Raw genomic sequence first — 12,475 nt, forward strand, 5'->3', positions numbered from 1 at the left:
AAATCCAAAACCATTAAGACATTCATTAATTTGTAGTGAAGAAAATGGACCAGTTCTACAAAGAAACTCTAAATCCTTAATCCAACGGTCTTTTCATATTTGGGTGATCTTTGGGGGAAGATCTAAAAGATAGACTGTTCGAATCGTTGAAATATTACGAAGTTGGGCCACCAAAAACATGTGTCAAAAGTTATGTAAAAAGAATGGTGTCACGGATCTATCCCCATATGTAATTAGTGTACTAATTAAGTTAATTTTCCGTATACATATCTAAACACATTTGAAATATTGATAAGTCCAAGTCCAAGTCCAAGTCTAATGAAACTAATTATATTCTCTCCAAAGGCAAAGGGACCACAAAAGCAACAAAACATTTCTTTCAAATGATGTTGAGAGGTTCATGTCTTCAATGCAAGACCTAATACCATAAATGCATCATGGACATAATTTCATAGTCCATTGCAGTTCACCATCTTTTTCACTTCTTTGAAGGGTTCTTCTATTTTTTATTCATGGTTTTTATTAATTTATGAACTAACTACTAGTAATTATAAGTTTCGTAAAAATCTTATGAGGTAATTAAGGGTCTTGTACAAGATAATGATATGTAACTCAGGTGATCAATAGCATTCAGTTGCACAAAGGTCCTGCGTTTAGTGCCCCCTCCCCCAATATCACATGTTTAGAAAAATAAAAATAAGAACCTTCATCTTAAAGTTGAAGAACCCTAGCCACTTAAACTACAATCTAGTAGTATTTTTCTTTATTTGTAAGTAAGAGGTTTTAGATTCGAATCTAGTAAATGACGAGTTCGAAATCAAATTTTCTCCCAACCCTTAATGTGTTTATTAACAAAGAAAAGGACATCAACATATAAAAATTAAACATTTGTCCAATGAATATCCACCTAAAACGGTTGCCTTGGATAACTTTAAGTGATATACTTATAGTAACCAATAGGCCACTCTTTCAATAGCTTACTAAATTTAGCTAAACGATCTGCCGAAGTCTATGCCTTGCTACAGGGCAGCTAGCAATGATATATGTACAATGTATTATGAACTATAGACCTTATCATTGATCTTTTTATGCTTGCTAGTGTTGCAAGGCTTGTACACACATTAAGTTATTAAATTATAGATGTTCTACAAAACTACCTCATTAAAGGTTGGGTTAATTGTAGTAATGGTTCCGGAACTTTACTTCTAGTTTAATTTTCGTCCATGAATTCTCATATTAGTTTCTTTAGTCCTCGAACTTAACAATGTGTTGCACCATTAGTCATTTTCACTAACACCGTCTTTTTTTTTTTGTTAAATCTAGGGGTGTATTAGGAACTTCAACATATATAAAACTTCAATAAATAATTAAAGAAGCTAAGAAAGAGAATAAAAATTTATAAATTTATAAATTAATAACTAAAACTTAAAATAAAATGAAAATTGAACTATGAAAGTACAAAATGAAAATGGTTGAAACAATGAAAAAAATTTCTCTATATTCATTTTTCTTACACAAAAAATAAAAAATTTAAAAAAAATCTAATTTTTTTAAAGGTTTTTTTTTCTCTCTCATTTCTCACTTTTAAATTCATTTGTAGTGATGTGGAATAAAGTTCCTAATATACTCCTACATTAACGGAAAAATAGACAATGTTAGTGAAAATGACCAATGGTACAATACATTGTTAAGTTCGATGACTAAAAAAACTAATATGAGAGTTCAAAAATTAAAATTAAATTAAAGTAAAGTTCAACGGCCATTGTTACAAATAAGCCTTAGAGGTTATCTCTCATGTTAGGGATTTGATTTAGCTTGGCTGCGATCTCTGCCTCCATCGCGGTGTTTACCCCGTCATCGACAACGGTGGCAGCTCAAGACAACAAGTGAGTTCTTGATCTTATGGTTGTGATCGGAGGAATACTTTATATATTTGTCTAAATATTGTTAATGTATCATCTCTTGTATTTGTATTATCGTTGTGGCTAGTGGCCCTTTGATGCCAAATTATGAATGCAATTACCTTTTGATGAAAAAAAAAACCCTTTAATTCGTTTCTGTAAGTCGAATTGTTAATTTGTAGCTGTCATCACTCACCACCAAAATTTTTTCGGCATCATTTTCAGTTTGGTTAAACATTTCATGACATGGAAAGAGTTTGAACTCTGAACATTATTTTAACCGTTAAAAAGAGAAATACCGCTTGCTATCTAGCAAAGAATTAGCCAGTGTCGTAGGTAGAATTTAGAGCACTTATTTGAAAAGAATTGTGTTTCTTTTTTGTTTTTTTTTTTCTTGAAAATATTGAAAGCAAAAGCCTTTCATCTCCAAAACAAGAATGTAATTGAAAAGAGATGAGAGAAAGTGAGAGGTTATGTTGGATTAAAGCTGGTGGTCCTTTCTGAAAGGCATATGGTTCCCCTTGTCACTAAAGGTTTCACTCATTAGCACAACCACTCCAACATTAATTCCTTTGACATGGGCAGCTCTTTGAATTCCCACCTCCCGTTGTTCGAATATACTTAGTTGACGTTAATGTAATTTACATACGCATAAATTATCTGTGTACAACGTTCGTTCTTTATCAAAGAACATGACACTACCCATGTTCAAATGAAGGGTGACATTTAATAAACTCATGGATGGCCAGGATTATTCCTACAAATTGTAATCCTCTCATAAGATTACTAACATGACACTAGCCCTATTTCAATGAAGGGAGACATGTAATCAGTATTCATATTTTTTTGTTTAGGAAAATGTTCGGGAAACCAAAATTTTAAACCATCTTTTGTAAATTATATAATGTGATGGTTGAGGAAGTCCAACCATCAACTGTTACATCACGCAATTTACAAAATATAGTCTAAAAAGTTAGTGTCCCGAACATTATCCTTTTGCTTTATGAATCCAGAGTCCAAAGGACAATCATGATAGCACTTTTTTTTTTCTTTTGGGTGGTCTGGAATACAATTATTGTTTTCTTTTCCAATTCCATGCTCCCTTTCTTTCAAAATTATTGAGTTTCAACTGTGGAATTTCTAGTACCCACGTGCACAGTACAGAATGTGAAAAATCGCGAACAAGTTTTTCTTTGTCAATTTATAAGAAATATGAAGTTTTAACTTGGAATTGTTAGCTTCATATACATATAAATTGTTCTTATATTTTTTTTTTAAAAACAAACTTAAGTTTCTAGGCTTAACTTATTATCTAACATTGTTAAAAATTAATTATCTTCTTACCCAACTGATGCAGTTACAAGACAAGATGCATTTCACACAAAGAATTACCTTGGCTCCAATGGACGAGTTGGAGTTCCTCCTCAATTCATTGCATGACCGATTTATGAAACTTCATGTTTATAATTTAAACCGTTCCTATTATAAGTCATTTTGTAAAGATATAAAAAAAAATTGCTTATAATTGAGATTGTTAATTGATTTTTTTTTTTGTACATATAGTCCTTACAAAGTAATTTATAATATGGAATACCATTCATCATTCAAAAGATCTTGTTAGAAAATCAAATTGGACAATTTAGGGCCTCAAATTTTCTCAGTTTTAACCTTCCAAAAGATCTTGTATACGTAATTAAGTTGGTCCAATTAGTCATTCAAAAGTTAATTGGCTCTAACACAAATTGTTAGGCTATTTCTTTTTGCGTTATTGAGCCCTAATAATTAGGTGCAACGGCTAGTTCCACGACTAGTAAGGCCCTTCTCAATGGATTTTGCTCACAAAGTTATATGACCAACCACAAAACTAACCCGACCAAACCACAAAAAGAAGAGATTTTGTTGTATAAGCTAATTAACTTGTGACCACAATGCATGCAAAGACAAAAGAGGCACCCAACTTATGTTGGGGTACTTGGGGAAAGAAAGCTTCAATAAGCTAACTAATTAGTTTATGAATTGTATCTTTTTTTTCGGGTTTTGGCCTGTTTGTCAAGACAGTATGCTCCCTCACCTGTATATTCGCCCTCTTATAGATTTTTTTTGGGCAATGCCCTCCTATAGATTAGATAATTTAGAATATCACGTCAGAAAATTTCTGCTCATAACTCATGTTCACAATGGCTGCAGCATGAATCAAGTAAAATTTGGCCAAAATCAATTCAAATAAGATCATTCATCATCAAAAGTTTACTTAATGCTTACAAAGTTACAAGCAACCTATCTATCTAACAAACTCAAAAGCTCGGCATGAGCACGAAGATGACCGGATTATCATTGCCACGACCCATGGTGATGGAACGAAAAAAAATTCTTGGAAACATATATGAATATATATATTATATATATATATATATATATATGATACATAAAAATGTAGTTACATGCGAAAAATGTTGTACAGAAGGCGATTCTCTGCTGTCTTGACAAAAAACCTTTTTGTCACCAAGTTGGAATGAGTAACTACGGCTGGTAGGCTGTTAACACAAATGCAGAAACGGTTCCTGTTTTATATGCTACTGGTAGAACGTGACGAACGACTTCTGCTGCCTCGACCAGAACGATCTTTCCTTAACATGGCTTCAAAGTTTTGAAAGCATTGCAACGGTCTAACCTGTACATGTTATATGTGTGGGGGTGGGGCAAAAGGGGAAGGAATATTCAGCTATGCAAGTAGTAATGCAGGAACATAAAGGTAAACAATGCAATAGCAAACCGCCACAGGTAGAGAGGTCACCTTCCAACGACTTTTCTGACCAAGAGTGTTGTACATAAATTCCAGCCTTAATATTATTTGCCTAAATGCAGGTCTTTTAGCTGGATTCTCGTTCCAGCACTCCTCAATCAACCTGTGAGCAGGTATCACATTAACAAGATTAGCCTAGTTTTTATGACCCTAAAACACTCAGAGGTAAACATATAAGTTTTTATGAAGAAAAGTGAATTTGATTTGCATCCCAAAATCATAGCTCTCTCTCTCTCTCTCTGAAAGAACTACACAAAACAGAATGGTAAAGAAGTTGACAAATAAGCGACAGTCAAAAGTCATGACAAAATCTCACTAGTTGAACATTCATTTTAATGGATAAGTTGGAGAAAGTTGACTTACTCTCTAAGACCATGTCTATAAAGCTTTACTGGAGCTCTAAAAGGTGGGCGCTCTTTTGCAACATATGCTTTGGGAACTTCATTATCTTGCTGGGCAGCAAATGGTAGGCAGTTTTCTATCATCTACAAACAGTATCTTACAAAGTCACGAATGAAGCCTGATACATCAACTGATTGGTATGAACTACTTGGCATTTGATATTATGTTCTTCTGACAATAACTTATTACTAAAAACAAACGTTTACTTAGATGAGGGTACACACTAAGTGTCACATCCCAGTCCGCATAGTAAGGTATTATCCGCTTTGGGCCACACCCTCACGGTGTTGTTCTTGGGCTTCCCCCCAAAACGCGTCTTACTACAGGGAGGTGGGCATGTACATATAAGGCACATCACCTCCTCTCCCCCGGGCGATGTGGGATCTCACACTAAGGGGGGTGTATTCAATTGAGAATGTGAGAAATTTTAATGGATTTATAAATCCATGGATTTTTATGGAGTTTAATTGATTTGTAGAGATTTCATATAAAATTTTGATTCAATTCCCTCGAAATCTCATGGGAAGAGGTGAGATTTGTGGATACTTAAAATACACTACGAAATCTCTCAAATTCCCTCTAATTCCTCAACTTTCTCAAATTCTTTAAAATCAATTTCTAATTGAATACACCTGGAATGTTATAAACTTCTTTAAAATCTTAATTGAATACACCTGGATTTCTAAGGATTTTAATAAACTATTTTAAAATTCTAATTGAATACACCTAGAATTTCAGAGAATCACTTAAAATTTTGATTGAATACCCCTAGATTCATTAAAAGAATTAAAATCCCTTAAAATCCCAATTGAATACACCCCCCTAAGATGGCATACCAATAACTTTATAAATACAGTTGGTCCAGTATTTAGAAATGAGTCATATTTACCTCTTGTAGAATTAGAGCAAAAGAGAATACATCCACTTTGGTATCATATTCTTCGTTCTTGAAAACCTCAGGAGCTATGTATCGACCTGTCAATCAAATTAACACATTCCACTCAAGACTACAAACTCATATGGTTGCTTGTAGATTTATCAAGGGCTACTAAGCAAAGGAAAACTATGAACTTTTCTTGGCTAGGATCTATAAAACGTATTAGCTACAACAGTTTATTCCCAGAAGAAAATACTCACATGAAGTGTCTTGACAAATCAAAGGCCTGTCCTCTTTAACTGTCAGCAACTTGCTAACTCCAAAATCTGCAACTTTCAGGTGCCCGGAATCATCCCGCAATATGTTCCTGTTATCTTACTCGTGAGCAACATAAAAATAAGATGCCGACTGTTCCACACTATTATGAGAAACAAGGATTCATCTTTTTGGTAGTGCAATGCCAATATCAACATATGCTTTGCTCAGCAAAATAAGGAAAAAGAAGAGGGTAGACCATTCAGTCTTTTGGATCATGTAAGTACAAAGAGGAATGGGACATTGACATGGGTTCAATTCTTGCCAAGAAAAAGAAAAGGCCAACGAAGAAGAAGAAGAAACTTACGAAGGCTCAAGATCCCGATGAATTATAGCTTCTGGCTTATTCTCATGCAAATAACTCATTCCCCTGCAAGATATCAAAAGATAGGTGGTGAGGAAAAATATCCAAGTACAATGCATAATCTTACTCTCACAACAAGAATCAAGCAACTAACTTTTCTTGTTTTATAGCTACTATTAGTCAAGCATTGATTAGTACATAGTCTCTCTTCATTTGTTAGCTAAAGAAATTCGGAACAAGATAAGCAAGGCCAATTCAAAGTAGTACCATACCTTGCAATATCGAGTGCAAATTTTACAGCTGTAATTGGTTTTAGTGCTCCTCTTTGTTTCAAAAATGCACGAAGGTCTCCCTGCAATCAAAAGACAGAAGAATAAAGATTTAAGATCTAAAGAAAAATCTAAATTGCACTGGTTTTTAAGCTATAAACTTACTATTTTCCTCTCAATTTTCAATGGAACTGAACAGAGTAAAATGCTCTATGAGTATTATTGTTCAAACAACCATGCCACTAACAATGTCATGCCTATTTGATTCTGGAATTTTCAATGAAACCCTAAAACTAAATTTGACGATTAACATATGCAAAAAAGGGTGCCATTCTAAAGAGTATCATATTCCACTCCTCACTATAACATAGGAACTTCAACTTTTACTAGTAAACATTATGAAATAGACTCTTCGCACTATTTCAAAATACAGAGAGATGCAATGGCCACAAATACAAAATAAAGAAAAAGAAGGCCAAATATAAGCACAGAATAAACAAACCATGGGAATGGTAAGAACTCAGGAAACTATAAACCATGGCATTAATATTCCATGTTAAGAAGACCAACGGCATGGGAAAATACCTTAGGCAAATATTCTGTTACAATCATCATTGGACTGCTTTGAGTCACTGCACCCAAAAATTGGACTACATTTGGATGTCGTATCTTTTGAAGCAATGCAAGCTCATCCCTGAATGCCTTCCTGAAGAAAGACCAAATTGACCTATAAATTCAAAGACCATAAAGCAAGGAAATCACGAATTGGAAAAGCAAGGAACAGTTTACGAACAACGCACACTTTATCCTCATCGACAAGCACTTCCTCCGCGAGCATTTTAACAGCAACCTGTATTCCTCGCCAGGATGCAGTACGGTATGTTCCCTGTTAAACAACAAACAGTTGAACAGAATCAAATAAGGCGAGTGACAATACTAAAAGAGGCACAACACCCAATTAAACAACTAATCAAAATGCTTATAAACCCTCAAATTCATACAAAGATAAGATGGTTCCAACTCCGAGAGGAGTAATTCATAACAAGGGAAACAAGAAACGGCAAATCTGTATACCGAAGTAATCGGAAAACGAAAACTTTACCTTGGTAATTTCATCACTGTTGGTAAAGTCCAGTTCTTTGGGATCAATTTCATACTCTGGGACTTCTCTGGCATGCCTAACGTGCATGGGAGCCATCTGAATTTTACACTCATACAAATTATAATACAAAACGAGCATAATATACAAAATTAAAACAAACCCAAATCATAAAACACATTTAGCTGAATTGGGTTTGTTTAATTTTTCAAAATTAAAAATTCAAATCAGCTAAATTATTCAAAAAGTACCAGAGGCTTTGCCCCACGCTTCTCCAGAAGCTTGATCACATCATGGTTCTTATAGTAAATAGCATCTGCAAGAGGCTGTTTAATCAACATTAGATTATCACTAATCACTAATTAGACACATTAATTTCCCATTTTTCAAATTTTCACATTGGAAATGTGTAATTATTATTTGAAAATTTCACTTACGGTGCTCCCCCATCGGTCTTTGGGGTCAATGTCAGCACCGCGGTCGAGCAGCAGCGAAACGACGTTGGTGAGCCCCTGGCACGCGGCGACATGGAGAGCCGTCCGATCGTCGATGTCCCTGAAATTCACATCCAGTCCCGAATCCAGAAGCTCCTTAATCCCATCCAAATCAGCTTCATTGGCCAAATACATTAGCTTCACTCGGGGATCGATCCCCTCCGGATCATCCTCCCCCCCCACGCGCTCCTCCCGCTCACGCTCGGGCGCCAGCGACGACTGCTTCCCCAGTGTGAACCTCAATGGCTGCGTTTTCAAATCCATTGCCAGCTTCTAAGACAAGTTGGAATTTTCTTTGCTTGAGTATCAGCAGAAGTGCTTTTCTGTACAGCAATTTGCTATATACGCGACGGATTTGTAGGACAAGTGCTTTTAGTTCTACGTTCGCGATTTCCGTTTTTATATTTTTCTGGTGGTGCATGATAAGAAGGGTTTATCCAAAGTGAGCCGGGCTGTTATGTGCGCCTCACCGACGAACTAGTCCTAGGAACAGTTGGCGTCGGCGGTGAAGTGTGAACTGTCACCTGCCAAGTGTGCCACACGGGAATACCAATTTTTCCTCCTTTTTTTTTGGGGGGTGGGGTCGTGAGGGGATATTAGGTTATTGAAGGAATTTTAGCTTAATGATGAATGTTTATTGAGTAGCTCAGATATGCAAACAGGTGGAACGTCCACGGCTTCGAGATAAGGAGTTCAAAATTTAATTCCGTGTAGTCAAGTGCGCGTGCTTTCTTGCACAACCATTATTTCGACACGAATTGAGTAGCTTAGATAATTTCTTGCACAACTTCGACACGAATTGAAACAAAAATAACGAGTTTGGGTAAATCTGTTAATGAGTCGGATTGTTATTGAGTAATACGTTAACGTATTGGATCGTTATCACGTCACCTATTAAAAACTTGATAAGATATCGTTTGACAAGTCTAAACATTAGGTATGACAATTTCTTACATAACTTGTTAATCTGATACAAAACAACATGACTCATTAACTAATCGAGTCGTTACTGGATCACCGGTTAGGGATCCATTATCTTAACAAACTGACACAACACAATAAAATAACTGGTATAACACGAACATGACAAACACGATTAGTTTGCAAATAGCTCGTAAAAATATAATTACAAAGTAAGAAAAGAGAATTTTGAATTTTCTTACAAAGAAGTCCCCATCAACCGCCTTTTCCGTTATCCATTAAAAACGATATGGATGTCCTAATATGGTTGTCAATTACTTCCACAGTTTTTTTTTTTTTTGCTTTTGGATAATTACTTCCACAGTTTGACATGGTAAGACGGTGCATGATAAGAAGGGTTTATCTAAAGTGAGCCGGGGTGTTATGTGCGCATCACCAACGAACTAGTCCTGGTGACAGTTGGCGTTGTCGGTAAAGTGTGAACTGTCAACTGCCCAGTGTGCCACATGGGAATATCAATTTTTCCTCCTCTTTTTTGGGGGGTCGTGAGGGGATATTAGGTTATTGAAGGAATTTTGGCTTAATGATGAATGATTATTGAGTGGCTCTAATAATTTCTTGCACAACCGTTATTTCTATGCGAATTGACACAAAAATAATGGGTTTGGGTAAATTTGTTAATGAGTCTGTTTGGGTTAAAACTTGAACTTTGGGCTCAAAAGGGAGTTGGCCCAAAAGAAAGACTAGGAAGAAAGAAGCCCGGAGCTCAGCCAAAGCCTAGATGGCAGAAAAGGGCTTTTCCCGACTAGGTGCAGATCATTTGAACCACTTGCTCACCTACCTAGAGGCCAAGTGGTGTAGACCAGCCAGCTAATCAGCCCAAAAAGCACTTTACAGTGGCAGTACAAGTAAAAAGCTGATGAGTCATTGCCCTTCAAGCTGCATTCGGGCAAGATTAATGCTACAGGAGGCCAAGCCAAACTGTCTATAAAAGAAGAAAGAGAAATTAGAGATAAGGACACTCAAACAAACAAACAAATACACAAACTCTGCTCAAGCCAGATTTGCCTTCAACGAAGCTGTAGTCAGCCCAAGCCTTCATCCCTTTCGGGATCAACCCTCACCAAAAACCTTTGTAAAAGCTCTGCTACCTTGTTTAAATTTTGCTGTAGTATCGATTTCCTTCTGTAAACTCATCCCCCTATCCCTCTTTCTAAGCTCTCAAACCCCTTTATAAATCACAAAAATAGGAAGTTGCAAGACGACCAGCCTTGCCCGATAAGGTGAAACCTTGCCCAACCCTCTTTGTTTTTGTCTTTTCATTCATAAGTCTTGTAATATGTTGTATACTTCCATTTGTATCCAAATTATTTCTAGCAAGTTAATGATTAAAAGACTCCTCAGTTCTTGAATCCGATTGGAATCTGTATTCACAGTTTAAATCAGATCTAAGTTCTAAACCCTCGGGCATGTACGATTGATCATTCAAAAGTCATTGGTCTCAAGGCATAAAAAAGAACCTTATGTGGACTTAACCCATCCACGACAGTCTTTGATAACAAGAAGTCCGAAGTTACTTGGAGCGCAAGTAATCGACATATTTCTCAGTTTTATTTCTGTTATATTATGATTATCGTAGAACGTTATTTGAGTATAGAAGTAATTCTGATGGGAAGCCTCAAGACCTACACCTAAGGCCCTACAAAGGCACCTATTTGGATTCATTCTGCTCTTCGGGCTCGGGTAATTAGAAGTATAATAGTCATAACACTTCTGCAATCAATGAAACAAACATTATATGTTCGAGTACTGAGTTAGTTCGTGATTGTGAGCCTCAAGGCCTACATCTAAGGCCCCACAAAGGCACCTTTCATAACTAAAACAACCTCTCGGGTATATATACAACTAAAACTCAACACCTGCCATGCTAAAGATGGCAGTAGCACGCCTGAGCACCTAAAAGTTAATCTTGATTGTGAGCCTCAAGGCCTATACCTAAGGCCCCACAAAGGCACCTTTCAAAGTTAACTATGTCCTTCTCTTTCAGCCTTGCCCGACAAGCTTTGCCCGACAAGCCCGCCAGTGAGCAGAAGCCCGACATAAAGCATCAACTAGCGCCAACCTCTCGGGGAGCTGTGTGCTCGTCCGCTAGGAAACATCCCCAACGGAAATTCTAGCCACGAACAGAGTCAGGTTATTATTAAGTAATACGTTAACGTGTTGGGTCATTATCGTGTCATCTATTAAGAATCTGATAAGATATTATTTGACAGATCTAGACATTAAACGTGACAATTTCTTGTATGATTCGTTAATCCGATATGAAACGACACGACTCATTAGCTAATCAAGTCGTTACTAAATCACTAGTTAGGGATCCGTTATCTTAACGAACTACCATGACACATTAAGATAACTGGTACAACACGAACACGATAAATACGATTAGTTTACAAATAGCCCGTAAAAATATAATTACAAAATAAAAAAATAAAAAATTTTTGAATTTTCTTACAAAGAAGTCCCCATCAAGACAAGTTTCTTCTTTTCCCATAATTTTCTTGTCGACTGCCTTTTCCCATTATTTTCTTGTCGACTGCCTTTTCCCTTATCCATTAGAAAGGATAGGATGTCCTAATATGGCTGTCAATTACTTCCACAGTATGACATGGTCATCTTCTGAAAATTAATAAGCAGTCGCTATTTGAATTATGTTGGAAACCTAATGCTCACATGTTATATTTCCTTTCTCCGGCACACTTTTATGTTCAAACTTTCTCTTGGTAAATTTTTTGATCTACATACATAATAAGGTTGAACGAAAAGTGTGGGGAAATAAATAACAAATTGATTCAAGTACAATTCTGTTCAATTATTATATAGAACAACACATAATAGCGTTAAACTTTTCGCATATAAGTATATACGAATCTATGTATTTTGAGTGTGTTGTTCTATGCAAGAACTGTAACCAATACTTTCTCTTGTCACGATGACAAAGTTGTTTTATGGTAAAACAAAAGAAATGAGAGGAAGATGAGGTTGGAATTGGCCAGGTCGGCTGCAACTTGTCAATTTGATAATTTTCTT

The 12,475-nt window shown here is 36.0% G+C and overlaps 1 protein-coding gene across 4 annotated transcripts; it reads right to left on the bottom strand.

Moving 5' to 3' along the window:
• Positions 1 to 4,094: 4,094 nt before the first annotated feature.
• LOC126624430 (integrin-linked protein kinase 1-like) lies at positions 4,095 to 9,057 on the bottom strand. 4 transcript variants are annotated; one of them, XM_050293491.1, is made up of 12 exons: positions 8,408 to 9,055; positions 8,222 to 8,286; positions 7,974 to 8,069; positions 7,672 to 7,757; positions 7,457 to 7,577; positions 6,875 to 6,954; positions 6,606 to 6,668; positions 6,244 to 6,350; positions 5,996 to 6,081; positions 5,068 to 5,189; positions 4,696 to 4,807; positions 4,095 to 4,572 (listed from the first exon to the last, which is right to left on the bottom strand). In XM_050293491.1, exons 1-12 carry the CDS (start codon positions 8,418 to 8,420, stop codon positions 4,468 to 4,470), a joined length of 1,056 nt encoding a protein of 351 aa, XP_050149448.1. In that variant the 5' UTR covers positions 8,421 to 9,055; the 3' UTR covers positions 4,095 to 4,467. The 4 variants fall into 4 exon arrangements, 3 of the variants coding, with proteins under 3 accessions (XP_050149448.1, XP_050149447.1, XP_050149449.1); XM_050293490.1 differs by having other exon boundaries at positions 8,222 to 8,296; XM_050293492.1 differs by lacking the exons at positions 4,095 to 4,572; positions 4,696 to 4,807 and having other exon boundaries at positions 5,077 to 5,224; positions 8,222 to 8,296; positions 8,408 to 9,057.
• Positions 9,058 to 12,475: the final 3,418 nt, after the last annotated feature.

This window comes from Malus sylvestris, chromosome 5 (genome assembly GCF_916048215.2).
Source record: "Malus sylvestris chromosome 5, drMalSylv7.2, whole genome shotgun sequence".
NCBI lineage: Eukaryota > Viridiplantae > Streptophyta > Magnoliopsida > Rosales > Rosaceae > Malus > Malus sylvestris.

What these genes read in the sequence shown, in the direction of transcription:
- LOC126624430 (XM_050293490.1), bottom strand. Translation starts at nt 8,728, where the DNA reads ATGGATTTGAAAACGCAGCCATTGAGGTTCACACTGGGGAAGCAGTCG. An exon ending in AAGACCGATGGGGGAGCACC is followed by an intron (nt 8,297 to 8,407) that starts GTAAGTGAAATT and finishes TTGATTAAACAG; the next exon opens with CCTCTTGCAGATGCTATTTA. An exon ending in CTTGTCGATGAGGATAAAGT is followed by an intron (nt 7,578 to 7,671) that starts GTGCGTTGTTCG and finishes GTCTTTCTTCAG; the next exon opens with GAAGGCATTCAGGGATGAGC.